The sequence below is a fragment of the Calcarisporiella thermophila genome, assembly GCF_041956535.1.
Source record: "Calcarisporiella thermophila strain CBS 279.70 unplaced genomic scaffold VTP21scaffold_4, whole genome shotgun sequence".
Classification (NCBI taxonomy): Eukaryota; Fungi; Calcarisporiellomycota; class Calcarisporiellomycetes; order Calcarisporiellales; family Calcarisporiellaceae; genus Calcarisporiella; species Calcarisporiella thermophila.
Genome location: NW_027192194.1, coordinates 361,000 through 387,389, shown reverse-complemented (window position 1 = coordinate 387,389; position 26,390 = coordinate 361,000). Strand labels below are relative to the sequence as shown.

The 26,390-nt window shown below is 46.7% G+C and overlaps 11 protein-coding genes across 11 annotated transcripts; 5 read left to right on the top strand and 6 right to left on the bottom strand.

Annotated features, from left to right (window-relative positions):
• Window positions 1–141: 141 nt before the first annotated feature.
• On the bottom strand, window positions 142–611 carry VTP21DRAFT_8424 (uncharacterized protein; the record flags this gene model as incomplete). Its single annotated transcript, XM_069399273.1, has 2 exons — window positions 142–422; window positions 500–611. The coding sequence occupies 2 exons, from the start codon at window positions 609–611 to the stop codon at window positions 142–144; spliced, it is 393 nt and encodes a 130-aa protein (XP_069254706.1).
• A 365-nt stretch (window positions 612–976) lies between these two features.
• Window positions 977–1,482, bottom strand: VTP21DRAFT_8423 (uncharacterized protein; the record flags this gene model as incomplete). Its single annotated transcript, XM_069399272.1, has 3 exons — window positions 977–1,225; window positions 1,342–1,388; window positions 1,452–1,482. 3 exons carry the CDS (start codon window positions 1,480–1,482, stop codon window positions 977–979), a joined length of 327 nt encoding a protein of 108 aa, XP_069254705.1.
• Window positions 1,483–2,099: 617 nt separating this feature from the next.
• Window positions 2,100–4,302, bottom strand: VTP21DRAFT_8422 (uncharacterized protein; the record flags this gene model as incomplete). Its single annotated transcript, XM_069399271.1, has 3 exons — window positions 2,100–2,124; window positions 2,187–3,774; window positions 3,873–4,302. The coding sequence occupies 3 exons, from the start codon at window positions 4,300–4,302 to the stop codon at window positions 2,100–2,102; spliced, it is 2,043 nt and encodes a 680-aa protein (XP_069254704.1).
• Window positions 4,303–4,768: 466 nt separating this feature from the next.
• VTP21DRAFT_8421 (uncharacterized protein) lies at window positions 4,769–10,140 on the top strand (the record flags this gene model as incomplete). Its single annotated transcript, XM_069399270.1, has 11 exons — window positions 4,769–4,996; window positions 5,080–5,259; window positions 5,330–5,443; window positions 5,506–5,746; window positions 5,823–6,428; window positions 6,500–8,382; window positions 8,445–8,726; window positions 8,789–8,868; window positions 8,935–9,076; window positions 9,153–9,711; window positions 9,776–10,140. The coding sequence occupies 11 exons, from the start codon at window positions 4,769–4,771 to the stop codon at window positions 10,138–10,140; spliced, it is 4,680 nt and encodes a 1,559-aa protein (XP_069254703.1).
• A 344-nt stretch (window positions 10,141–10,484) lies between these two features.
• VTP21DRAFT_8420 (uncharacterized protein) lies at window positions 10,485–11,608 on the top strand (the record flags this gene model as incomplete). The annotated part of the gene is made up of 2 exons (XM_069399269.1): window positions 10,485–10,626; window positions 10,704–11,608. The coding sequence occupies 2 exons, from the start codon at window positions 10,485–10,487 to the stop codon at window positions 11,606–11,608; spliced, it is 1,047 nt and encodes a 348-aa protein (XP_069254702.1).
• Window positions 11,609–11,705: 97 nt separating this feature from the next.
• On the bottom strand, window positions 11,706–12,268 carry VTP21DRAFT_8419 (uncharacterized protein; the record flags this gene model as incomplete). The annotated part of the gene is made up of 3 exons (XM_069399267.1): window positions 11,706–11,770; window positions 11,831–11,949; window positions 12,012–12,268. 3 exons carry the CDS (start codon window positions 12,266–12,268, stop codon window positions 11,706–11,708), a joined length of 441 nt encoding a protein of 146 aa, XP_069254701.1.
• Window positions 12,269–12,941: 673 nt separating this feature from the next.
• On the bottom strand, window positions 12,942–14,088 carry VTP21DRAFT_8418 (uncharacterized protein; the record flags this gene model as incomplete). Its single annotated transcript, XM_069399266.1, has 4 exons — window positions 12,942–13,430; window positions 13,498–13,669; window positions 13,740–13,846; window positions 13,921–14,088. 4 exons carry the CDS (start codon window positions 14,086–14,088, stop codon window positions 12,942–12,944), a joined length of 936 nt encoding a protein of 311 aa, XP_069254700.1.
• Window positions 14,089–15,601: 1,513 nt separating this feature from the next.
• On the top strand, window positions 15,602–17,582 carry VTP21DRAFT_8417 (uncharacterized protein; the record flags this gene model as incomplete). Its single annotated transcript, XM_069399265.1, has 3 exons — window positions 15,602–15,688; window positions 15,756–15,854; window positions 15,909–17,582. The coding sequence occupies 3 exons, from the start codon at window positions 15,602–15,604 to the stop codon at window positions 17,580–17,582; spliced, it is 1,860 nt and encodes a 619-aa protein (XP_069254699.1).
• Window positions 17,583–17,892: 310 nt separating this feature from the next.
• VTP21DRAFT_8416 (uncharacterized protein) lies at window positions 17,893–19,907 on the bottom strand (the record flags this gene model as incomplete). The annotated part of the gene is made up of 3 exons (XM_069399264.1): window positions 17,893–19,460; window positions 19,554–19,728; window positions 19,809–19,907. 3 exons carry the CDS (start codon window positions 19,905–19,907, stop codon window positions 17,893–17,895), a joined length of 1,842 nt encoding a protein of 613 aa, XP_069254698.1.
• An 875-nt stretch (window positions 19,908–20,782) lies between these two features.
• VTP21DRAFT_8415 (uncharacterized protein) lies at window positions 20,783–24,329 on the top strand (the record flags this gene model as incomplete). The annotated part of the gene is made up of 11 exons (XM_069399263.1): window positions 20,783–21,449; window positions 21,504–21,616; window positions 21,672–21,891; window positions 21,957–22,006; window positions 22,071–22,082; window positions 22,147–22,217; window positions 22,274–22,407; window positions 22,476–22,680; window positions 22,740–22,901; window positions 23,314–23,957; window positions 24,037–24,329. 11 exons carry the CDS (start codon window positions 20,783–20,785, stop codon window positions 24,327–24,329), a joined length of 2,571 nt encoding a protein of 856 aa, XP_069254697.1.
• Window positions 24,330–24,710: 381 nt separating this feature from the next.
• VTP21DRAFT_8414 (uncharacterized protein) lies at window positions 24,711–26,090 on the top strand (the record flags this gene model as incomplete). The annotated part of the gene is made up of 5 exons (XM_069399262.1): window positions 24,711–24,986; window positions 25,057–25,149; window positions 25,208–25,433; window positions 25,494–25,600; window positions 25,659–26,090. The coding sequence occupies 5 exons, from the start codon at window positions 24,711–24,713 to the stop codon at window positions 26,088–26,090; spliced, it is 1,134 nt and encodes a 377-aa protein (XP_069254696.1).
• Window positions 26,091–26,390: the final 300 nt, after the last annotated feature.

Here is a 26,390-nt window from a genome sequence, read left to right as displayed (position 1 = left end):
GTGAGATCAAAAATTATCTGGAAAAATCGTCCAGCCGTGACCCTTGGCCTCCGAAATCCCCAATTCACGCGATGGCTCGCTGAAAGAAATGCCAAGGAGGCGATGCCCGAGATCCAGCGTGCTCGATGACCTCGTGAGAGGCTATGAAGGTTTGAATGCTCGCTTTATGCTGGGGCCGTGGCCAAGAGTGGGGCTTGTTCCGAGTGTTTGAACAGGCTTCTTTTTATAGAAGCGGCAGTCCTGTTTAGGGTGCCGCAATGGGAGGCTTGGGTGCATCAATCGGAGCCTACCACCGGCGTGCAGAGGAGGCTGCCTTTCGGGCGTAGCAGAATCCACGCTCGATTTGTGGGTATGGCTGAGGCCGGCCCCCCTCCCCACGACGTCAGCAGCAGCAGCGGCAGCAGCAGGAAAATCCGAGTCGACTCTTGGGATTGAGCTCCGATTGCCCGTGGCTCACCCACTCTGGAAGCTTAGTCAGAATTTTTATCCGTAGTCCCACTTGGCCTATCGCGGCCTCTCCTTCGATAGTGAGAGTCGGTAAAATCGAGCCTGTAGAGTCGACTCGACTTTTTCTGTTTGGGCTCTCTCTGGTAACTCCTGCATGGCCTCATTTTACCGCACTCTTCCAATTGCTCTCCTGCACCATGGCGGCCCCACCCTAACTGCAGCTATCAGGCTAGCGCTTAAAGTGAAGAGTCGCTGTCCGATGCTGGAAATTCCTCGCCTTGGATTGCTGGGCCATTTGCAGCATTGGCCTGCATGGCATTAAGGCAACATGCGATTTATTCATTTCTATGCAACTCCTACAAACCCCGTGATTAAATTCCCTCACGGCAGTGCACAAATGTCAAGCAAAAACAACAGGAGACTTGTCATGCAATTGTTGCTTGCCACTTAATTTAACTCGGATTTCAAAAACTACAAGAAGGGGATTATCTGTACATTGGGAAAACGCCATTGCAAACTACATTCTCGCTCAAAACCCGCCCCCATTCACGCAATACTTCCAATTGCTGCACGTCTGGCCAGCAGATAGTTTTTGCAGCAAGTCTGGCGGGAGGGGGCGGTAGTCCGGATTGGCAATGGTGATTGCAGGCGGGAGCTGCGTGCCTTCAGTCTCGAGCTCCTCCATCGGAGTCGGGGGAGCCGACTCACGCTCAGGGAAAAACGGCCAAGCAAATTGCACTTCGGTGGCTGGAGTCGAGTTGAGGCGTTTGTTCATGCTCTGTTCCGAATGAAAAAGAGCGGTGAATACGAGAAAACAAGGAGAGCAGAAAAGCAAGAGCAGGGGAGACAAGAGGGAAATGGTGGGGGCAAAGGGAGCATGGCCATGCTACATACCTGCTCGTACTCGGCTCCACACTTCCGCTTCATCCCGCCAGAGGTACCTAGGGTGGAGGGGGTCAGTAAGGAGGGCGCAACACTCGGAATCGACAGTCGCTCTACATTACCAAGGCCAAAGTTGGACGGAAATGCATTCATGGTGACGACAAGCAAGCAAGTGCTGGATATTTACAGGGAAGACAAGGAAAAATGCACGAGAGCAGGGAGCGGTGTTCAGCAGCAGAGGTGAGAGAGCGTGTCTGACGAGTTCGGCTGGGAGAAGAGAAAAGGGAACAAAGGTTGCGAAGCTGCGGGGAAAATTTTAATTTTACCTCCATTTTATGTTGTTTTCCTCTTCCATATTTGTAAAAGTGCGCAGAGATCCGGAACTGCGACCACACAATTTTGCGGGAAATTGGTGAGGCCGCAGTTTTTTTTTTTTTTCAGATGCGGTGACCAAGCCAGAGCGGGTTGCCCGGCTGGGGTTTCTGGCATTGCCATGCGTGAGCACGTGGACCGAGTTTCAGACCGCTTCGGAAATCAGGCGAAACACATCATCATCATCATCATTATTATTATTAGGGTAAGAGGTGGGGCGAGCTGGAGGAGCGATCCAGCCGCTCTGGCACATTAAATCAAACAAGAACGGTAGGGATTAAATAAAAAACACAGAGAACATTAAGACTAAGGGGAAAACGGGGGTTGCTACTGGGGGGTATACGCGAAGAAGGACCTGTAAAAAGGAGACACCCTCAACCTGCACTCTTCAGTCAGAGTTAATTCTTTCGGGCAGACGGTAGCCTATGAAAAAAGCTCGTGCGATTAGTAGAGATTCGCGCAAGTATTAGAGCGATCCTATTTACATCTTCTGAATCTCGCCACGATATCGCTCTGAGATCTCTCGCCGACGCAGCTTCTGCGCCGCCGTCAGCATGTTGTTCTCCGCGGTCCACTCCTCGGAACACAGATGCAGCGCCGCCAAGTATTCCGGCGATTTGAATTTGGCCTTCTTGCCCTCGGCCGAGATAGAAGCAAGCACTTCGCGCTTTATTTCTTCATTCTGGCACAACGCCGCAAAACTCTTCTCCTGGATGCCCTTGGCCGCGGCCAGATCGCGAATCCGGTTCTCATCCGGGTGCACAAGAGCAACGGGGCGATTGCACTCCGGATCGGCGTACACACACAGATTGACCACGTAGATGCTTGACTTGTAGATCGACTCGAGACGTTCGAGGGCGATATACTCTCCATGCGCCAGCTTCACGAGATTCTTCTTTCGATCGATGAGGGTGAGATAGCCGTCATGCCGCCACATGCCGATATCGCCGGTCTTGAGCCAGCCATCCTCGGTGATGGTTTCGGCGGTGAGCTCGGGGTTTTTAAAGTATCCCTTGCAAACACTTGGACCCCGGATCCACACCTCTCCGCGAGGCGGATTGTCCGAGGTGCGGTAGCCTGCCTCCTCGACATCCACCAATTTGATCTCCACGCATGGCTGCGGGGCACCAACGGTGCTGTAGTCCAAAAGGTCGGGTGTCATCACGGTGCACATGCCGCTCGACTCCGTCATTCCGTATCCCTGTAGAATGGGGCAGAGGGCAACCGTCAAGAAGTGCTGCGTCTCGCGGCTAAGCGGCGCACCGCCCGAGATCGCTAGGCGAAGCCGTCCACCCGTCTGCTGCTTCAGCTTGCGGAACACAATGGCGTCCATCAATTTGGCGACGCTCTTGAGCTGCCTTTTCAAGGACCGGGATTTGACCCAATAGGCGCCATGGAAGGCCATCTGGACCAGAGAGGATCCCCGGTGCACTTGCGCCAGCACGCCTTTCCGGATCGTCTCAAACACCGTGGGCACTCCGACCAACAACGAGGGCCGGAAAGCCTTCATGTCGCCTTGGCATTTGCGAACAGACGAATCGGTGAGGGTCTTTGGGCTCCCGTAGCCAAGCGTGATTCCAAAGCCCAGGCACACCGTTTCGAGCAGTAGCTCAAGGACGTGGGCCAGGGGAAGATACGCGAGAATGGTGTCATCCGGTTTAACATAGGGGCCGAGTGTCTTGCTTATCCCCGCTAGCGCAGCGATAAAGTTGGAGTGCGTTAGGATGACGCCCTTTGGATTCCCCGTACTCCCGCTTGTGTACATGATGCACATCAAATCGTCCGCTTTAGGTGGCACTGGGTCGACGGGGTTCTCCTCGCCCAGCTGTTGAAGCTCCTCGAAGGAAACGACCTGCCAGTCAGAGAGGCCTGCGAGATCCTCTTGTTTCGCCTTGCCATTATAGACGATGATCTTGAGGCTAGGGCAGTCGGGGGCCACGCTTCTAACCGTCTTGAGAAGCTCCGCATTCGTGAAGAGGGCCACGGCTTCAACCTCCTTTAGCGAATAGAGTAGGCCCTCCTCTCCCAGCGATTCATAAGCCGTGGAGATATACATGTTTTGTGAAATGGTTCCTATCACCAAGACACGGTTAGTAAACCAGGACCTTTCGAGGGTAGGGGGAAGAAGGAGTGCGCAAGGCCCAGTGCCTTGCGACCTTTTGAGTGTTTACCAAGTGCCATCAAAATCCAATCTTTGCTCGTTTGCGCAAATATCTCCACACACTGCTTCTCCGTCATGCCTAGTTTCCGGAGCCCCCGCCCAATGTTCAAAGCGATGGTTTTTGCTTGTGTATAGCTCACATACTTATATTCGGAGAGCTGGAAATACTTCCACACTTTCTTCTCCATTTGTTCCTTTCCATCAACAATCTTGGAAATCTCTTTCTCCTCCTCAATAATGGCAATGACCTCGCGGTAGCCAAAACAATTACGATGAGTGTAGCGCTCTACGGCACTTAGGAAATGGTCGTAAAGGGTATGCACATTCGGAGCCGGAGTGGAGACAATATCCGGGAACTTCGTATGGCGACGGACTCGAGCTTCTCCGGGCGCCGGCTCCCCTGGCAGCTCCGTGCTATAGCTAAACTTCTTGCTAGGCATAGAAATGAATGGAGAGATGGGATGGGGGAGGTCCACACTTTGGGAGAAGACAAGTGGAATTTTACCTTGGTTTAAATTAAAGTTGGAAAATTTCGTGTTTCACGTGGTGCTTTGACACCGCGTTCTGGATTATGGTCCTAATAAACCTTTCGAGAATATCACATGGCTACCTTCTATATCCAAAACGGATAGGCATCCCCATCCATTATAAGCCACATCCAAGTATCCCACCTATCCTAAACTCGTCTGTTATCCCAATTTTCAATTTCGTATTTGATTTTTCGCTTGACGAGAAGTAGATCGTGCATGCCAAAATAGAGGATTTTATTTCATTTTATACTCTAGCATCCCTCTAGCCATCCTCTTCTACGTGGCGAGAGAAAACATCCAGTTTCATTGCTGTAGAGCTCTTTGTTGTTTCTACCTTGTTTCAATTTTAGTACGGTCAAATCTCGCGTCTTTGACCATGGATCGAGGAGGTCGCCGTGGAAAGCGCGGAACGGGAGGAGGCACTGCATGGCGTGGAAAGCGCCGTGGCGGTAATTGGCGTGGAGGAGAAACGCATCGATTCGCCGATGCCGAGCCGCTTCCCGACGATCCGCTTGAAGGCGATCTCTCTCAGAAAAAAGTCGTCACGAAGGAAGATCGATATGCAAGATTTAATCAGGTGTTGGAGGGAAATAGATACCTAGAGGTAAAACAATAAAGGAATCAAAATGATGACCTGATCTTAGAAATCCACATTGAACCATCCATCTGATCTCCTCTATTCTATAGCTGAAAAGTAGACGCGAAGAACAACGAAAAGATGCCATTCGACTCGGATTAATTGACGATCCTGAAAAACCAAGACGTTTGGAGGACGCCATTACTTTTGTCGGGACATGTACCGATATGTGCCCAGAATATGAGCGAGAGGAGAGAGAATATAAGGGCTTTGTGGATAAATATGAATCTGTAAGTTTCACTCAATTTTTTTGGTTTGTAACCATCTCTCACTCTTTCATTGCCAATATATGAAATATAGATTGACGGTACGAAAAGAATTGACCACCTCCGCGCTGTGAAAACATTTCATCGCCCTGCCGCTGGTAATGAGCAGCCCTTGCCTTCAGATGTCCGACCTCCGCATATCTTAAAGGTACCCTCGCTTACCCCTTTTTCCTCAAGATCATGCGATATTCACCCTCTCTTTATCTATAGAAAACTCTCGATTACCTCATCAACGAGATTGTCGCTAAAGATCCCACGCTTGCTTCATCACACAGCTTTATTCGGGATCGAACCCGCGGTATTCGCCAGGATTTTACCCTCCAAAACATTCGGGATATCTCTGCAGTCGAGGTGCACGAGCGCATTGCTAGATACCATCTTTTATGTCTGCACGCACTAAGTGATGACCAATCATTTAGTGAAGAGCAGGAGCTGGAACAAACGCGTAAAGGCTAGTGTTAACCAAGACCAATTTTACATCGTCTTCTCTCAGCATGCTAATGTCGATTTTGTTTTCAACCCTACAGTCCTACAGAGCTTAAAAGAATTCTACGATGACTTGCGGGTAGAAGGCGTCGCATGCCCTAATGAGGCAGAGTTTCGCGCCTACTACCTTCTCATCCATGTCCGCGACCCAGAACTCTACATGCTCACCCAATATCTTCCCGAAAGCATCCAGAAAAATCCAATTTTTGAGCGTGCTCTGCTCTTCGCTCGTCTAATTCAGAAGAATAATGAACGCGTTGGTCGTAATCCGCCTCCCAATTGTAAAAACTGTCTAAACTACTACACAAGGCTTTTACGCGAGCTCGCCAGCCCCGAAACTCCATTCACGATGGCGTGCTTAGTGCAGACGTATATAACCGAAATCAGGCGAAGTGCCTTGAGGGCCTTGAATCGGGCTGGGGACACGAGTTACATGGTGGAGGGGATGGGAATGGGTGCTGCTGGAGGCGGTGGAATAGCCGCCCTGCCCTTGGCGGATTTGATGTCAATGCTAAAATTCAACGATCTGGAAGAGGCCGAAGAATTCGTCACCTACTATGGGCTAGAGGTTACAGGCGGAGGATTTGGTGGAATGAAGAGCGTCCTGTTCGGGAAGTTGGATGAGAAATCCAAGCTTACGTTTAGTGGTAACTACCCTTTTCTTAAGCGCCGCCTCATATCGCTATGAGTAGAGCTAATTTAATTGTATCGAATATAGACCAGGTCTTGCCCCCTCCCCGGCGACGTTGCAATTTCATTGACGCAATGCGTCAACATTCGTATCCTGAGCTTATCAACGGAGTAGAGATGACAAAGTTTACAAGCGCAGCTACTGGGGGTGTAAAACTGAATCCTGCCGCACCATCATTTTTCCCGCAGCGTCCAGTGATTCCTCCGCCCAATCAATCTACCCCCGAAACGACCCACTTCTCCTCGGCTTTTGCGCAGAAGCCACCCCCGTTCCAAAAACCAGCGACAAATTTGGCCATACCCGCCCCCTCTGGCTTCCAGATGCACGGTGTTGCACCCCCACCGCAAACCTCCCAGTTTTTTGCACCTGCCGCTGGAACCGCTCAACAGGTGACTCCCGTCACCGAATCATCCAGTTCTGCATTCAGCTTCAAACCCTCTTCTCTGCAGCCATCTAACAAGGCCTCGACCGCACCCTCATCTTTCTTTTCGCACATTCCCGCCACAAGCACCCCTAGCTCAGCTTTTGTCCCGGCAACCTTAGCCACCGCGACTGGCCTTTTTGCACCGCCATTAAACCAGAAACCCCCCCAGATTGCACCTCTATTCCCGACCTCTTCTGCATCTCAAACACAATTAGGCGTCGTGGCTACTAGGGACAAAGAGTCTCTAAATCAATTACAACCAATTTCCACGCCAAATTTCCTACAACAACAACAGCAGCAGCAACAACAACAGCAACAGCAACAGCAACAACAACAGCCAGAAAAGCCAGCTCTTCTCAACGCGACTGTTCCTCTATATGGTCAAACACTGCCAGTGCAAATACCAGCTGAGAAATCTTCCATATTGTCGCGGCTAGGGGCGAAATTACCAGAAAACTCGTCAAAACCAACTCTTCAACCAGTGGCTCCTGACCAAATTATTCCCACTAAACCATTCAGTCAGGCACCTTCTCTGCAACCCACGTCCCCGGTCGCCACGAAAACAACGAGAGAATTTGCCACGCAAACCACCCCGGAATTGACCGCGGATCTCCCTAATCAACCCTCAACGCCCTCAGGCGCGGATCGTGATTTCACCTCTACAGGTCGTATCCGACTTCACTATAAGAATACAGTCTATCTCAATTCGCCACCGCCACCCTCTGAACAACCGGAGTGGTATCAGCAGCTGGTGTTGAAGAAGCGTGCGCCTGAGGTGTCCGAGACGATAGGAAATGGGGGAGAGATCAAATACAAGGAAGTTAAGCCCAGCTCATACGTGATCAGACCAAGTTATACCTGTCAGCACATTATTGATCATTTGGATGAGGAGAGCTTGGATGAAGAGGAGGAGGAGGAAGAGAAGGAGGAGGAAAAAGCGAAAACAACTGATGAAGAAAAAGGCCTGAATCTTCCAGGCGTAAGAGATCGAGAAGAGGCCGAGAGAAATACAAAGGTGCTAGAGCCTTCTGTGGAAGCTGATAAGATATTCCCGCAAACGCCTCAGAGACCAAGCTCCTCGGCTCCGTTGAACGGAAGCGCTCATGAACCAGTCACCCCTGCAACCTCTCGTCCCCCCGCTCCCTTGGACGAAATTATATCACCTCGTGCCAATGAGGAACTTGCTGAGCTGGGACCCAAGGTCGTAGAAGCTATGCGCCAGCAGGCTGAGACCCGGCGTCGTGCACATAAAGAACGCCAACGACAGGAACATGAGACTGAGTTGGAGCGAAAGCGAACAAGACTCTTCTCGCTTGATTCTCTCCCACCTCCTAGGATATTTAGAACCCCGGAGATGCAGGCCAAAGCAGCAGGGGCACTAAGACTTCCAGCAACGGAGCCAAGAAAGATGGTGTACGGATTGGAGAAGAACCTGGGCGTGACACACGAAGACAGAGATAAAGCACTGGCCGAGTATATTGAAAAGGTAGGGTGCAGCACTAGATTTTGGCCACTTTCCTTTCACCGCAATCTGAAATGTTTCTGTAGACGGCTGGCGAGGCTCAAGAAATGCGTAGGCCTATCAATCTTTCGCTACTTCGTCAGCAATACATTGAGCCACGCTATCGCGGAGTCCAATCGGCGCGAGAGGACGGCAGAATTCATTGGCGGCTTGTGGTTGCCCTAGCCGAAGACAAGGGAAACAAGCATGGTCGCTGGCTCCATGATAAGTTTATGGGAGAGGATCAGCAGAATGAGCGAACAGACTCTGGAAAGAAGGTGGATGTGATTGTACAAGTTGGAAGGAAAGAGGAAATAGGTTTGAGCGAGGTGAGTACCTGCTTTCGCGACGCGATTGATATTTTTCCTTATTACGTGCCCCATTATGCTAGGATGCAATTGAGGAAACTGCTGCAATTATCTACGAGCTGGCCGCAATACCGCCTGGCACACTTAGCCTTGAAAAGAGGAGGTAAACTCAATTGAAGCGCGATTCACTCAAGTTATTTTAGTGCTGAGCTTGCTTATGATCGAATAGCGAATATTGGTCTGGCGAATGTTCGAAATTCAAGACTATGATGGAACAATTCAATAGTCGTAGAGGCCGAAAGATACCCGTCATGCTGGTTGCGTGGACATCCAGAGAGACCAGGAACAATACCGCAACAATTTTAGACAAGGTGACTGCAACAATACATAACCCATTTTAGAAATGATTCTTATTCCTTTTTTTTTTGGCGCCGTGCTTCTCGGTAGTATTCTGAATGGCTGCAATTGGAAACCTTCCGACTCCAAGGAGCGCTCGGAGATGACCAACTCGTTCTCCTAGATGAAAATGCCTACGCTCGAGCGCTCAATCTCCAGTTTGAACATGAACTCCATTGGTTTGGTTTCACGTCAAGCGAGGTGCCCGCGGCCCCAAAGCGTATTAATTTCCACGAGTTCGCTGAAGAATTTCGCTTTCTCTTCGAATGGACTGCACGACAATGCGCTGCAATCCTTCCTCGTGCGGATGATTCGCACTTTTTAATCGGTCATGGCACCGCCTCTGTCATGCTAATGGAGCTCTATAACGAAATGGTTCAAGGAATTGCACGAGCTCTCGGATCTCAAGTGCAAGGAATGGAATCCGAGCAGTTTGAAGCTTGGTTTGCTAGGCAGTTTGAGATTTCTCCGCCTACATTGGACATTTCCACCTACATTGAAAAGGGATTGAAGCCAAACCAGATACTGGGAGCGGTGTATAGGGAGTTCGCTAGGGCAATAGGAGAGGAGGATTTGGTGTCAGTGGAGATAGAAAAGTATTTTGCAGGAGGTAGTATGAGTGATTTCCGTTGGGCTCGTTACTGGTCTGATCTTTTTTTATTTATCATTTCTAGACCGGGTGCCGCTTGATAAAGTTTGGGGATTGCTCGTCGACCGTTTATTCGAACGAATGGCCATCTCTCTGGGCAACGCCGACGCGTCTCCGCAATTCCTTGCAAAACACCCCGGGCAACTCAACTCAATCGCACTGTACCAACAGAAAGTTCATCAGCGATTGCACGCGTGGCGTTGTGAGTATGACGCAACGGCGAAGAAGGATGAATTGGCGGAAAGGGACAAGGGCGTGGTCGTGATGAATGGAGCTCCAAGCGTGGAGGCGACAGAGATGGAGGGAGTCAAATCAAACGCGTACGAACCTGGAAGGAAGTGGGCGGAAGTACGCAAGAGAGCAGAGGAATTTTTGGCCAAGATCAAATAGTACAATGCCGCCGCATGCTGCATTTACCCTCCACGGACTTTTTTCTTTGGTTTATATACATGTTTGACACTTTTTATTAGAAATTGGTTTCTACTATTGAGAGCAAGAACACTTTTTCCTGAATTTATTCCTGTGTATATTAGTTTTTTTCTCAAATGATTTTATCCCTTGGCAATTTTTTCTTATTTATAGCTTCGTTTCATTTTCCTATAATAATGTGTGTATATTCAACACTTCCGTTCGTTCAACAAGCTGAATTGGTTATTATAAATTATCGGTGGCAATTGTACCCTCAACTTGCATTTCATTATCCCTCCCTCATCATATGAAAAAATAAACATCTAATGGCAATACCATCGCCACCAAAACCATGGGAGAGAGCCAATAGTTCAGCCATTTCCGATGCGGAGCCAATTCGCGACTCCGAGATCGCGGCCCCCGACGTTCCAGAACGCCCCTCTAATATGGACCTATCCTATAGTTCAAGTAATTACCCTAAGCCCTTAATGTTTTCTTACCCTACTCTTTCGCTCATTAACCTTTCGTTAATCCGCATATCACAGATTATGGAAATGGGTATAGTAGATATGGAACAAATTACGGCGGCTACGGGACAAGCTATGGCGGCTACGGGACGGGCTATGGCGGCTATGGCGGCTATGGGGGCTACGGATACAATTCCACGTTTTCACCGTTTGGCTCCACATACTCACGCTACTCTTCGCCTTTCTCCAGCAGCTACTACTCTCCTTATTCTAGCTCTTATTCTTACTCACCTTATAACCGCATGGGATATAATCAACCACCAGACATGGATCCCGGAATCGGAACGACATTCCACCTTCTCGAACAGGTTATCTCCGCATTTAGTGGCCTCGCTCAGATGCTCGAATCCACATTTTTCGCTACCCACTCATCATTCATGGCCATGGTGGGTGTGGCGGAGCAGTTTGGAATTGTAAGGAATTATTTTGGCGGACTAGGTCTGTTTGCGATCTGGAGATGGTGTAGGAGACGGCTTCTACAGCTAAGGGGAAGAGAGATCCCACCGGAACTTCAGCCGCCTCCACGTACATACGGCGATGGGGAACAGAGTGGGGAGGGAAATGGTCCACACGAAGATCCGGGACGAGGAGAGGGCGGAGGAAGTGGGGGAAGAGGGTGGATAACAATAGCGCTGGTGCTTGGAATCCCATATCTACTTGCTCGAATGACACGCTCCCGTCGACAGCTGAATTCCCCGTTCTCCTCCACCCAGCCGGACATCAAGGCTCGTGTATTGTACGATTTCGCTTCCCGTGGCCCTCAGGAGCTCCCATTACGAAAGGGTGAAGCGGTGATGGTGATGGAGCGAGAGGGGGAATGGTGGAGGGGAAAAACCTCAAGAGGCGAGGGGTATTTCCCGGCAAATCATGTCACCCTTGAGACGGGAGGGGAGCTGAATGTCGAGGAGTTTATTAAGCATTAAATTTATCGAGACAACTAGTAGATAATTAAATGAATCTATCCCTTTATTGTGGCCTTAAATAGAGCAGAAAAGAGAATAAAAGATAGAGGTGATCAGTCTAACGAACAAGGGGCACCCCAAGATAGTTCTCGTACTCGTACACCATCCACGAGAGCAGTGAAGCTATTAAACAAGAAAGATCAGAACTACTGTGCATAACAAAAAAAGTGCTGGAAAACCTACAGGCAATTATGCATGGCCACATAGTCGCGCGGTTCAATTGGGCCGAGCGGAACACGAACATCTCAGAGGTAAAATGGAACAATGCAATCGCGTACGACCAAATAGTAACATCGTAGATCCTATAAGAAAATTATATAACATCAACGGCTCGCAAGTCTGATGAGGGCATCCCTTTACTTACGGCTTGTTCCGGATATTATACGCGCAGTACACGCGAACCACAGCCGACATCACGGTCCAGGTCCCGAAGAGCCGGGACACAAGAGGAGTTATCTTCCCGGAGCGAGCTTCCACATCGTAACATTCCCGAGAAAGTCTTGTATTTACAAAATTGCCAACTGTGTTGGTAAAAGCTAGAGCAGACACGAAGAGGATGGCGCGCGGAAGCCAGCCATCCTCTGCTGGAGGAAGATACGCTTCGATAAATGGAGGGAGCATTGGATGAGCTGTACTATTTTTCCCGCAAGAATCTTAAAATATGTGTGTGGCTTAATGGAGCATTTTAAGTTGACCGAATTCAATCATTCGATCTACCGGCTCTACCACAATCTCGGCCATATATTTTTATTCTATTCTTAATGATTCACCCCATACAGGCATATGGAATATATTATAAGAATACACTTAGCATGAATCGATTAAAAATTTTAATAAAACTTGATCATTAGAATATAAAGCCATGTTTTATTATGTATGTATTCTATCATGCCTATGCTGTAGTTAGCATATAGTTACCTGGTTCAAATGAATCGAAATCGATCTCGAGCTGAGACAAGTAGTGCTCTTCTCTCTCAAAATCTTCATGTTAGCAGTTAGTTGAAAACTAATTAACTCCATTGAAAATCCCATCAATTCGAGTTGAAAGAGCAATGCCAAACTTCAGCTGTTATTGAAACAAATTATACTACAAATGCCAATATAGAATAATAATATATGAGTGATCCCGGCCTGACGCTTGTCCCTTTTTTCAGCTTAATTTATTTTTCAACCTCGTGCATAAGCTGGTTCCGTTAAGCTATGTGATCATCGATGTAGTATGCCACCATTGCATATGCGAAATAGTCTTAACACCCCGCTATCTCCATGCAACTCTCTAAAATTTCCAAATCTGCTAAACCGCTTGGTCTTTAGATTCGTCCCCCGGTTGAACTCTAGGCAATTTCGTCCTTGAAAAGGGCGGGAATTTGCCCATCGCCTCCACAAACGCTGGATTGATGAAGAAAACAAGCAGATTTAGCACCCCCTGCAACCCTGTAGTTATGGCTCCAACTCGGAAGAGCTGCCGGTATATTGGGTGCGAAAACTTGTTTAGGGTTGCGATCCAAGCCTGAAATGATGAAACAGATTGGCATAGTACGAGCACGAGGGGATAGAGCAAGATCCGTAGAACAGAAAATACCAAACGGCGCTCAGAATGTCGGTTTCCCGAATCAATGTGGAGGCAGCTATTTTTTACCTCTCGAAGATATCGCAAAGCGCGCAGCAAGATTAGAATCACAATGATGGTGGAGTATACGATAGAGATGCACATCCAAAGGTTGTTCTCTAAAATGGTGGTGAGAATAAGAGTCAGCGGACTCCAGTCCGTATTGAAGTGATGCTAGTTTGTGAGCACGGGATTTGATAAGCGCGAGTTTCATAAAACAAAGAAGCGACTCCCACGGTACCTGTTCAGGTGACCAACTCACGTTTCCCATAATCAGTACAGGTAGCGTGATGATAAGAGCAAGAATGGAGGCTACCGGAAAATACAATTGCTGTATCTTCTTCAGCCCTGTCCGCCGCAGTATGAAAGTCAAATGTAAGTCGAAGGCAATTGCAGTGGTGAGAAACGCAAACCTTATAGAAAAATAAAAAACAAAATCATTTCAAATATTTGTAGCCTCTCGAAGAAATTTCTCAATGGTACCATAGAGGAATTGAGATCATGGTCCAAAAAAAGAAACGGCACAGTGCTTTATTCGAAGGAAGCACCCTATCCATCAAATCATGGTATTGGCGTAATAGGAAAAATCCCTGCCAAAGTTTAGTAATTGAAAAAGATATGAGCTTTTTGTTCTGTGTTTTGAGAACAGAGGAAGCATGTTTACGCGATAGATAGCATCCGCCAAGCCAATCCAAAATGAGAGCTTAAAAGACACGGTGTTGGCCACGTCAGGCTGCGAAAACCGGAGCCAAGTGACAAAGACCACCATTAGACAACCGCTAATAATAGAGAGAATATTGATCGCTAGCTCAATGGGATTTACTGCAAGCATGTTGTCGGGTAAGTGTAAGATAGTGCAATATCGAATAACAGTGTCGAAAAAAGTGGGCGAAGATATCTGACTTTATGTGCCAAAAGGTTTTCTGGCTAAATAGACGATCTCTGCACAATGAAGCCGTACCTAGGTTTCTCCAGTGTCCACGCAGCCTGTGTCTCTTACCTATTCGTCCAAAATAAAGCTAAATAGAAAGACTCGGAGAGGTCCGAGGAATGATGGTGGAATCGAGCGAAATCTAAAGATAGAAGAGTTGTTTAAGGGAGCTTGGTGGATTTTTCTTAGGGAAGGACTGCGCGACCGAGTTGGTAAAGAGATAGGGCGCGTGTGTGGCCAAACTACTGTTTGGCTATAATTTCGCTGCATAGAGCATAAAGTATGGGGCTCTATCCGGTTTCTGTGGTTCCAACTCTGGAACCTACAGAAACCACGTTTTGACTTCCCTATTGGCAAGTCTCTTTTCTCGAGAATCTATTTCCTCTGGGACCGTATTGTAAACGGGTCGGCTCCGAAATAGGGTGAAAGCGCACATGGGGTGTGGATATACAAAACGTGGGGGTTGCATATTTCCTTACGAGAATAGGAGTCATACAACAATGTTTTTGCAGGTAGATCCGCAAACTCTTACATCTCCACAGCCACAGGGACGGAGCCCTCACAATTCACTTTCTTACTCATGCCCTCGGAGGAAATACAGTACTTGTTTGAAAATTAGGAATGGCCGATTAGGGGGGTAGGAGGCAAGATAGTTGGTAATTATGTCTTAATTTCCTACTGAATTTCGCTGCCAGACGTAGAAATATTTCGATTCAGTATCAGTCCAATCTGAAGTTTTGCGTTGTAAAGAGTATTAATTTATGGTTGCCGCCATTTATAAATAGAAATGGACGGGGGCCAAAGAAATAACTGTGAATTCACTTTGCGAATGAGTACGTGAAATTTTTATCAGCTCATTACTACCGCGCTATACCTTTCCAAGTGGCGAATGTAGTCGAGTCAAAACCAACGCATTAACATCTCTATCATCTCTCATTTGCACTTTCTCCAGAAATTTAGAGTAATTATCTGATACAATTCTGCAAAGTTTCCTTTCAATATACTCAGGTGGTGGTTGTAACTGTTTGACTCCACAGCCTGGCTGAAAAAAGACAACTTTGGCCTAGGAGAAAGGCAAACACGTGTTGTTTACCCTTCAAACCAAACCCATGTTTAGGCGTTTCAACAACTGCAAAAGAATATGGATGCGTGAAAAAGAGGTTAAGAGCCTTTTTGCTTCACAACCGTTAGCTATTGAATTTCGCTACCAGGGGCCTAGAAGGCTAAACCTTCGCGGTTTCCCTCAAAAAGGTTCGATTAATATACCTTTCAACCGTCCTCGGGCCGTATCCAATTGGAATTCTGCATCAGACTGGCAGGAGGGTAGTTTCGTTATTCTATTTTCCTTTTTAATTTATCTTGGCGGGATGCGTTCCATTTTTATTTCACGTAGTTCTCACATACGATTTTTATAATGGGTCAGCGATCAAGTATTGAACCATCAAGTTCTACTCCAACTTCCAGCGCCAATGAGCTCATGACGGGTCGATTGTTGAAAAAAGTACCCATTCCGCATTTATGATGTGCTCTTTCAATGAAATTGATTAATGTTTTAATTCTGGCTGAAGTTGAAGCCTGTGGAACGGCATGCTTTGAAGCAGACATTTGATGAGCTAAAAACTGTATTCTCAGATGGATTTCAATGCTTGGAAGAGCCTGCCTTTGTTGTAAGTTTGTTTTGCATGCTCTAATGTGCTATCACTTAACGTTTTTTGTTACAGAAATATCTAGAATTGCCAAATGATCTTGCTGTTGGCGGATCGCTCCTCTACAAAATATTCATCGCGCTAGCTTCATACCCCTCATTTGCAGAGACGGGTCCGGTGCCACTCTCTGAGACTTCGCTCGCGAAAGCACTCGCCCTCCTCTGTGGTAAAGCAAAGGATATAGTACCGGAAAACGAGTTAAATCGCCTGATATTTGACAGCATCGCAGTGGTTCATTCCTCTCCACCTTATGCGGTGAGAACAGAAAATCCAGTAATTGGAGAAAAGACACCTGAGCAGATGAGCCAGGAGGAGGCTCCTCATCAACCGTCGGGACTCGGACTTAAGGATCTAGGGATTTCTTTTGAGGATCGTGAAATTGATGAGGAGGATAAGACGACAATCGAGAATACAGATTCTATTTGTGTGCGATGTAGTGATTTGACGGAGCTTCTCACCATTTTATTATGGATATCTGAATCACGCTCCACTAACCAGACTCCTGACGACAGTGAAAGTTCGCATAAGCATTCTTTCTCTAATGAATGCAGATCAAGGTTGGCTTTCATTGTGCAAAGCTTTATGCTCTCCAGAGTGAATCGAGTATCCACCCCGGAGTGCGAAGAGCTCCTGACTCTCGACTGGGCGACATTCTCGAAGTGGTACACGCGTAACGCTCCCAATCTGTTTGACGTACTGGCACCTTTTCTGTATGAAAAATTTCTTCTTGGAAACCTGACAGCCCTTTCGCCAAAGATGATTGAAGCGATTCTTCCCAAGATTGATGAGAGTGACATACTCACACCGTTCTATACAACTCTACTTACCTGGGCTCTTCCTACAAAAGTGGTGCACGATGGCCATTGGCACCGCTTATACTCCGGGGAGAAGCACGGATTTAGTATGAATCGGTTTGAGAAGCATGTGTTTCAGTACCCTGGACCTACTTTGCTACTGGTTATGGGGGAGATAAAACTCGAAGATACACGTAGCTCCCCACTCTCCCCTACACATCCTAGCTCGTTTAGCTCGCCTGCAGATTTTTCTAATGGATCCGTAGCAATTGCACCTCAAGATACCCGTGTCAGCCCGAATGAGGGCACTATTTTAATTGCGGCCTACATTCCTTCACCTTGGCAACGATCGTCGAAAAGTGGAGCCGGGTGGGCAGGCAGCGATACTCTGTTGATTGAACTCGCACCGCACTTTGAAGTGTTTCCCACTTCTGGCAGTACAGCCGATTATATCCACTGTGATATGGAAACTGGGATACGATTTGGCGGGTCAAATAAACCAAAATTACATAGTGCTCTGCCTACTTCACGCCGTTCCTCCTCCCAGGACTCAACGCCTCCCCGGGGACGATTCTCCATGAACAGCTCTCTTCAGGCAGGCACCTTTGTTGATAATCTTCCTGGCGAACTGGATGGATTTGTCGCTTCTGAATTCCAGCACCAACTCGGGCAGCAGCACAGCCTCGCATATTATTTCGAAATATTAGAGGTAGAGGTGTTCGGACTTGCTGGCGAGGATGCACGACGAAGGCAGCTCTTGGCCTGGGAATTTGAACAAAGAGAAGCTGAGAGGCGAGCAAGCACTCGACAAAGACGCGCAGACACTGAAATTGAAAGAGAGATCCTGGCCATGGCTGGTATTATTGATCGTGAGAACATAAGTGATCACCGTTAGTGAGCCGATTTATTTTATGATCTATCTTTTTTTTTCCAACTCATTTTGAGGATAAGTGTGTTAACCTATGGTTTGTTGGAGAGCGTGTACTTGTCATGTATATAAAATTTCACTTGCTAGTTTTATCTGTATAAAAAGGAAATAATATTACAGAATCTTGGAAAAAGCTGAGAAACCACTATATTGTGTGTAGATGAATGAATGAATGAATGTAAAAGAATGAAATGATCTCCAGAGTGGAAAAAATGTAGAGGGTAGGGGGAAAATATGCAAAAAAACTACACGTAAAAGAAGAGTTTATCTAAATAGCTCACTTGCCCTTGCCAGTAGCCGCATTGACGATACCAGTAACGCCGGTGAAGATATTCTTGGCAATATCAGCTGCAGCCTTAAGTCTTTCAATGCGACGCTCTTGATCACCACCGATATCCAGTGGGTTGTTGGAGAAATCTCCGTTTTGGACCCCTCCTCCGTTTGCGGCAGCGTTGAATGGATCATTAGGATCATTGAAATTGTTGCCATTGTTGCCAAAGCCGTCATTGCCACCGTTACCACCACCGCCGCCGGATCCTCCGTTGGTAGGGTCGTTAAACGGATCGCCCCCAGCCCCAGCACCATTGTCACCTCCGGCTCCACCGAAATTGTCACCACTGAAGTCACCATTGGCCGCATTGGGATTGTTGAAAGGATCATTCGGGTTGTTGAAGGGGTCATTGAACTGCCCACCATTTCCTCGGTTACCACCACCTGCAGCTCTGTTATTGTTTCTTCCGTTGGCAGCACCACCGCCGCCGCCACCACCCCCTCCTGCTTTCCTATTTCTACCACCGCCGCCACCACCTACTTTTTTAGCACCGGCCGCACCAGCTCCACCACCAGCGGCGCCTCCCTTTTTCGCTTTGGCTCCTGCGCTTCCTTTCTTTTTCCCTTTGCCGCCAGCAGCAGCTTTCTTAGCACCACCAGCACCTCCTCCTGCTTTCCTCGCAGCACCGCCCGCTTTCCTAGCTGCACCACCTGTCTTTTTTGCTGCAGCCGCTTGTTTTCGTTGTCTTCCTGGGAATTGTCGTTCTGCAAGATCACTGCGTTTGAGGAAAGTTTCAAGTTCGAGTCCGTTAGTCGATTTGAGTTGACCGTTATCACCACCGGCAGCAGCAGCAGCATCATTTCCACCCTGGTTCTTTGCAGCGTCCTGTTTCTGCTTGGCGGCAGCGGCAGCGGCAGCCTTCTTTTTAGCATTGGCAGCGGCGGCTTTTCTCTTGGCAGCAGCAGCGGCAGCACCACCACCACCTCCGCCCTTCTTCTTGCCTCCACCACCACCCTTCTTCTTGCCTCCTGCGCCGCCAGCCTTCCTGGCTCCACCCTTCCTACCACCTCGTCTGGCACGGGGTTCCAGGTCACGACGTTCAAGCGAAGTATCTAGGGCAGAGTCAGTGAACAAAAGATGCTCTACATCGGAGGCTTCACTCGCGATTAAGTCACGCGGACCGACTCGATTTGACCGTCCTTGCTGACGTTGTCCACTGTTGAATTGCCCGCGCTGGCCTGCAACGCGACCACCGCCCTGCTGTCTTTGCCCTTGACCAAAACCTTGTTGACGGTTGCCACCGTTGCCACCGTTGCCACCGCCTCCACCACCGCCGCCACCATTGCCGGGACGAATAGTGACATCTGCGCAGTTGAGGTATGGTTTGGCGGGCAACTGAGCAAGCCAGCGGAATCGCATTGTACATTTTTGGCAAGCTACTCCTTGGGGCAATGTCACTTGCCGTTCAAAATCACCCACTGTCTCCGCGCACTTCTCAATGCGCAGTAGAGAGATGAACTTTCCGTTTTGAAATCCACTGTCACCCGTTGGTGAAAGCTCAAACTGGCAGGGACCTAGAAGAGAAGCAATATGACATCAGAACTACCGTCTTGACATCGAGGAGAGAAAAACAAAAAGAAGATTGCACAACAACAGACGATATTTACCATCATGTGCAATTGAAATGTGCCATTTGAGTGGGATCGTTTGGCCTTCGGTGAACGCAGCCTTGATGGCACCAGAACGGAGACCTTGGCATGGGAAGTTTTCGGAGGGTCCTTCCGTGCCAATGAAATCATTTGCAGCAGAGTCGCCAGATTTGATGCGAGGAGGGGGGTTAGTCTAGAGGCAGAGAAAAACGGTTAACGAAGTTCAGCATGGAGACTAAGAGACTAGGAGACTAGGTGGGACGAAAAACCTACCATGCGTCCATGTCCTGCGACCAGCGAGGGCAGCAGCCCAAGGACCATGAAGAGCCCAACGGTTGCTGTAATCAATTTGTTCTTCCCCTTTTCACCCATCAGATACGAAATGAAGGAGAGCGAAAGAAGGAATGATAAAACAAAACGAGAGTAAGGAGAATAAAAGAGAAAGAGAGAAAGAGAACTTTGGGTGCAGAAATAAAAAAATGAGAAAGAAAAGCCAGCTAATAATGCGTGATATATATAAACGGGTGAGCTTCATAAAGGAGCCGAGGTCAGGATGACAATTTTACAGTTGGATGGAGTCGAGTCGGCCACCCGTGCGATCTAAGGGTTAACTTTTGGGTGATTCGAGCCAAGATTGGATTCGAGGGGAGGAGGCCGACAAATCGAAGACGCAAAAATGGAGAGGTGAGACCACAGTTTCATACATTCGAGGATTTCCCTATGATCGCTTGTGTTCGAGAAAGGGGTTGTGGTACGAAATGGGAACCTCCTTTCTCAGAGCCAAAAACCCGAAAATAACTTCGTGCGAATAACAGCTAGGCCGCTAGAATATATGGCAATTGGCGCGTGCAAAGCATAAAGATCCCCACGGGAGGGGATCCTGAAAGAGCATGGGGAAGCATAAGCAACTCCTCTCCAACGGGAAATATCTCGAGGGATAATTGCTCGCCTCAGGGCTATCCCCTTCGCATTCCCACTTGAATAGCGGTGCGTAGCGAATCCTCCTGTTGATGAGATAATGGCCCGGAAAAAGCTTTATCGCTTTAATGCGCTGGCCAACCTCGATGGACGGAAAATAAAACATTCCTTGAAATAGTAGAGAGTTTTTACAATAAGGAAGCGCTTTTATTGCTTGATCTTCGATCACAAAACTATCTAGAGTAAAATAAAAAAATCAATCGATTGGCCGCCCATGCCTGAACAGCCTCCAAGGTTACATCAACACCAATTATTAAATCTTTGACTAGATGGACATTGAATTAGATGAAACTGATTCAAGTGGCAAATTTCTCCACAAAGATCCCTCCTCTACATATCTAATATCTACAACCAGGGAATCCTTTGATGAAGAGGATGAGAATGGATTCGATGGAGATGAATGCAAATTTACGCGTGTGGCTGGCCCACTGCCTCGTTCAGTATTCACCATAGTAGTCCTCGAGTTTGCAGAGCGCAGCGCTTACTATGGTGCATCCACACTTTTCCAGCATTATATGATAGAGAAACTTTTTCTCCCACCGGATGTCTCCACTGCCATTAATCGAGGTTTTATCTTTCTTGCATATACAACAACCATACTCGGCGCGGTATTAGCCGATCAGTGGTTTGGAAGATATCGCGTGTGTCTTTTCTTCTGCGCATACTATTTGCTAGGACTTATCCTGTTGACCATATCAGCATTACCTGACTTGCCAGATATTTTTCGCCATCTAGGCTTCTACACTTCTCTGTACGCTTTCATCTCATTTGGGACGGGTGGAATAAAGGCAAATGTATCAGCGTTTGCAGCTGAACAAGTCCCCGCCGATGAAAAGGTGCTAAATAAACGTGTCATACACGATCATAAGTTGACGTTGGAGCGCGTTTTCCGTTATTTCTACTGGTCTATTAATATCGGAGCACTCCTGGGACAATGTACATATCTGCGCCTTTCGATAAACATCTCTAACCTGTTTTTCTTTTGTTTAGTGATCTGTCCATTCCTAGCTAATAACAAGGGGTTCGAGTATGCGTACTTGGTTCCGACCGTCATATTCGCCGTTGGAATTATCGTATTCATTTTCGACAAGAAGAGCTACGTTGTTCGTACTTTATTTAGCCCCGGGGTCTGAATACCGGTAACCATCTTGTAAATAGATGACTCCGCCAGGGGGATCGATCCTTCGCAAAGTTTTACATTGCATGCGTTACGCCATTGCTGCTAAGCGAACACATGATAGTTCATGTGGCTATTGCCTCAGAAAAGATCACTCTTGCCCGGAGAAAAGATATACTTGGCTTGACTATGCCAAGTCAGATGATGAATGTTTAGAATGGAATAACCAATTCGTAGACGATCTCAAGCTCACTCTAAAAGGTATGTACAAATTAGATTTTTTTTCTTCTTTTTCACCCCAACAGTGATTTATTTTTAACGGTTAGCTTGCAAAGTGTTTATGATATACCCGATATATTGGGCGCTCTACAATAATGTAAGTCTCTTTTTACGAAGAAAAAAGAAGGCTAATACTCGAGATTAACTTGTAGAGGTTATAGATGTTTGATAATGTGAGCCCGTAAATATAGTTTTCTGCTCTGCCATTTTTTCCTACAAGGTTTTTCTACTCAATAGTTTGTGACGATGGGACTCCATATGCAAAGGCCAGCGTGGCTCGGTCCAGAGCAGCTCAACGTGTTTAATAGGTAAGAAAAAGCCTAGTATTGGAAAATATATGCTCTAATTGCATTTTGTTATTCAGCATGGTGTTGGTTATTATTATCCCAATTTTTGACATTTTGATTTTCCCCTTTCTCCACAATCGCGGTTTCAAATTTGGTCATATCACCCGCATATCCATTGGGTTTGGGATTACTTCGATATGCTTTCTTTATGGTATTATCGCTCTTTATTATAGAGATCTTATGATTCCTTGACATCAGCGTTGCTTGTTTATGAAACAGTCACCATTTTGCAAGCAGCTGTGTACAACTCTCCACCTTATTACAACTTCACCAATATAAGCAACATCATTCCAGGAACAATGCCTGTAAACCACATCTCAATATGGTGGCTAATAATTCCGTATGTGTTAATTGCGACTTCTGAGTTATTCTCGTCTATTACTGGACTTGAGTTTGCATATCAAGCCGCAACTCCCGAGCTAAAGTAGGTTGAAGAACAAAATGAGTTCGCTCCAGCAGTAACACTTACACTTACTCGATTAGATCTGTTGTCATTTCGCTCTTCCTTTTTACCAATGCTTTGGGGTCGCTCATTGGGTTACTGCTCGCAATCTGGTCTGTAGACCCTCAAATCTTATGGGTATATGCATTTGAATCGGTGGTCATGGGGGCTTTCACTTTATTTTTCTATCTACAGTTTCGGAGGTATGATGACGATTACATGTAATTATAATATAAAAGTTTTTTTTCTTCACTTCCTATCCCTGTAGTAGTTGTTCCCATTTGCACTTGATTTGTTTTCAATAGCATGTTTTATGCTTGAGTGAATATGTTACAATTTAAGCAGTTATCTCCATGTTACGCAGAGGAAATTAAACTCCATGCAATCTCATTCAAAGTAGTGATAGATAATGTACTTGTTTAATAATAATAAGGAGAATATTCTTGTCTAAAAAGTGCATATTATACTCGTTTTGAACAATTCCAAAAAAATAATTAAATGAATTGTGACTGCTTACACTGGAGGATTGCTCACTATAAATCTCCTTATTCCCCTCCAATACTTACTATACTAGGTTCGGTGGCATCCCTTTTGTTCTCACGTTGTGATGTCTAGTTCTGCCATTCTTTTATCGATTATTCTTCTTCTCCCATTTTTTATATTTTACATTATCCGTCAGGAGAATACTAAGACCTCACAAACACATCATCAGGCGATCGATGATGTGAAAAAATCAAAATCAAAAAAGAAAAAGAAAAGAAAAGGGAATCAGGCTCGTTCCCAGCAAGAGGATGGGAAATTAGAACAAGAGCAGTCGGCAGAGCCAGAGAAATGTGCAGATAATTCTAAATCTTCTGTATCGACAGCTAAACACAAGGAAAATGCTTGTCGCTCGAACGAACCGAGCTTGGCTCAGGATCAATTATCCACCAACGAAAAACATCTTTCGCAGGTGCCAATAGAGAAATTCACCAGGAAATTAGTCGAAGATAAGGATGGCAAAGGCTTGATAACTACTCCCAGTCGAGATTCTAGTGTAGTGACATCCCCTACTTCACTAGTTTCAGAGAACCCAGAAAGAAAGGAGCCATCCTCTTTGCAATCAATTGCGATGAAGAAGGATGAGAAAGTGCACGAGATTGACCCCCATATGGATGTAGAAAATGTGCACTATGCAAGAGTTTTAAGGATCAAGTCTGAGAAGCCAGTGCAGAGAATAGAAGAGCCCGTAGAGCCCGGCTGGGGCCGTGTACACACTGGTAAGTTTATGAGCGTTGAATAATGCGGCAGTGCAATAACCCTCCTACATTTCCCACCATTACCCGTACTCTAAAATAGTTCCACACGTTCGTGCGAGTACTAATCCAGCTCCCCAACTACTCACAAAGAAGCAGCGCGAGAACCAATTGCGCGCACAGCGCAAAAAGGAGCTCAAACAGCAGGCAGACGAGGTTCAAGCTGCGCGACTTGCTGCGCATAAGCGAGCGCTGGAGAACGAAAGGATCAAAGAGTTTTTCGCACGAGGGGCGGGACGAAAGCCGGTGGTCCCCCTTGAGAATCATTGGTCCAACAAGCAGAGGGAAGAGAGGACCGCTCAAGTGAACGAGCATGGGGCTTTGGTGTGGGAATAGATTGCTTTGTAACAATTTATCGTTGTATATTGTGGACTGCTTGTGCGAACTCTGAGTTTGACGTCAGAGACTTTTAAATAGCCTTATTATTTATCCTCAAAACTCTTGAAGAAAGCTTCTCGTGTCTAAAGATGAGTCGCCTGCTCAATACAACCTCACAATAGGGGCAAAAAGACCTCAGCGACTCTATAGTTTTACCGCTGGGCATTTAGGAAAAAGGTTCGATGTGATGTAATGGACAATTCCACGTAGTAGGATAAAAGTGTCAAAATTTAGGTTCGCTTTGATTTGGATATAACTCAGGAGTATGAATCCGCAGGAAATTCAATTTTTGTTGAAGTTTTCTTAATATAGCATCCCTTTTCCCCATCTATATTCATCATGTCTGGTCATTTTCCCAAGCAAAAAGATTGCTCCAATCTTCAGATACGCGCGGCCTCTCCATACAATGCTGAGCCACGATGCCTTGATAGTTTGACCGCAGGAGTCATTACCTCTCTCCCTCATTTCTTTGTCCGAAATCATGGACCGATGCCTCGACTAGATTCTTCCAAACATGAAGTGGAGATATTGGTGGGCGGCAAGCTAATGAAAAAGCTAACATTGGTGGAATTGAAACAAAATTATCAGCAGGTTGAGGTAACTGTTGCATTGCAGGTGGGTAATAACCATTTTAACCGTTTTTCGCACCCGTGAAGTTTCAAAATATCTTAAATGTGATGTAAAGTGTGCAGGGAACAGACGTGAGAGCATGAATAAAATTCGTAAGGTCTCCGGTCTTCTTTGGGGAGAGGGTGCCATTGGAAATGCGGTGTGGAAGGTACTCTCCAACTCTGAATGGATTTTTGATTGTACATTAATGTTCAATTTCGCTTCAGGGATGTAGGTTATGTGATGTGCTACTTAGCTGTGGGATAAACTACAATTTATCCCACCATGTTGCGTTTGAAGGTTGTGATATGTGTGAAGAGGGGGAGAAGTACGAAGCCTCCATTCCTCTATCCAAGGCGATGGATCCAGCTGGAGACGTAATTCTCGCTTATGAGATGAATGGTGCACCGTTAACCTTGGAACACGGTTATCCAGTGCGCGCTATAGTCCCAGGTGAGCATTGCAATCGCACTTTGCAATCGAGGGTAAACCAGCTTATAATGGTATCAATAGGATTTATCGGGGCTCGATCCGTTAAGTACCTGGCTAAAATCAAAGTTCAAGCCGATGAATCCTCGTCATATTGGCAGAAGAGAGACTATAAAATACTACCCCAAAATGTAATACATCTCCTTTTAGACTCTTCAGATTCAGTGTGCTTACTAATTTTTTTGTAAGGTTCTAAATGAGGAGCAGGCGGCAACGGAGTGGTGCAAAAGACCTGCTCTCCAAGAATGCAATATCCAATGCGTCATTTGCTCCCCACACTCGGGTACTTTACTACCTCGAGGCGGCTCGCCGTACACTGTGCGCGGATATGCCTATTCTGGTGGTGGTGCGAAAGTATTAGAGGTTCGAGTTTCTCCCGATGGTGGCAACTCTTGGGTTTGCGCCGAATTAGATGGGCAAGCTGATGAGAAAGATGGTCGTGCATGGGGTTGGGTTATCTGGAAAGCTCGAATGCACCTAAAACCCGGGGCAAAGGTTTTGGCACAAGCTATTGACTCGCGGGGAAATGTGCAACCCGAGAGCGGGTGGTGGAACATGCGCGGCATAATGAACAATGTAGTGTCGGTGGTTGAAGTAGGCGAGGCCCCTTCCAGAATCTAAACCTGTCTCCTCTACCATTTATCTATTGACCTTTGTATGATTCTCGCAAACTATTATTTTGATATCTATTTTCGCGTATACAACCTTAATATCGCGTTTCTCAATGTATATCTGCCTCCTTCACTCTTCAACATCTGCTATTTTATCTTTCTTATGCACATAAATTAGGAGAGGTATCAAATACTTAATGTTGCATCGGAGCTGGAAATCCAACATGAATGAACATACTATAAATTAAATTGCATTTTATAAAAATATAGAAACAGAATACTATTGCGAAGAGTGATAGGTGAAAAATGA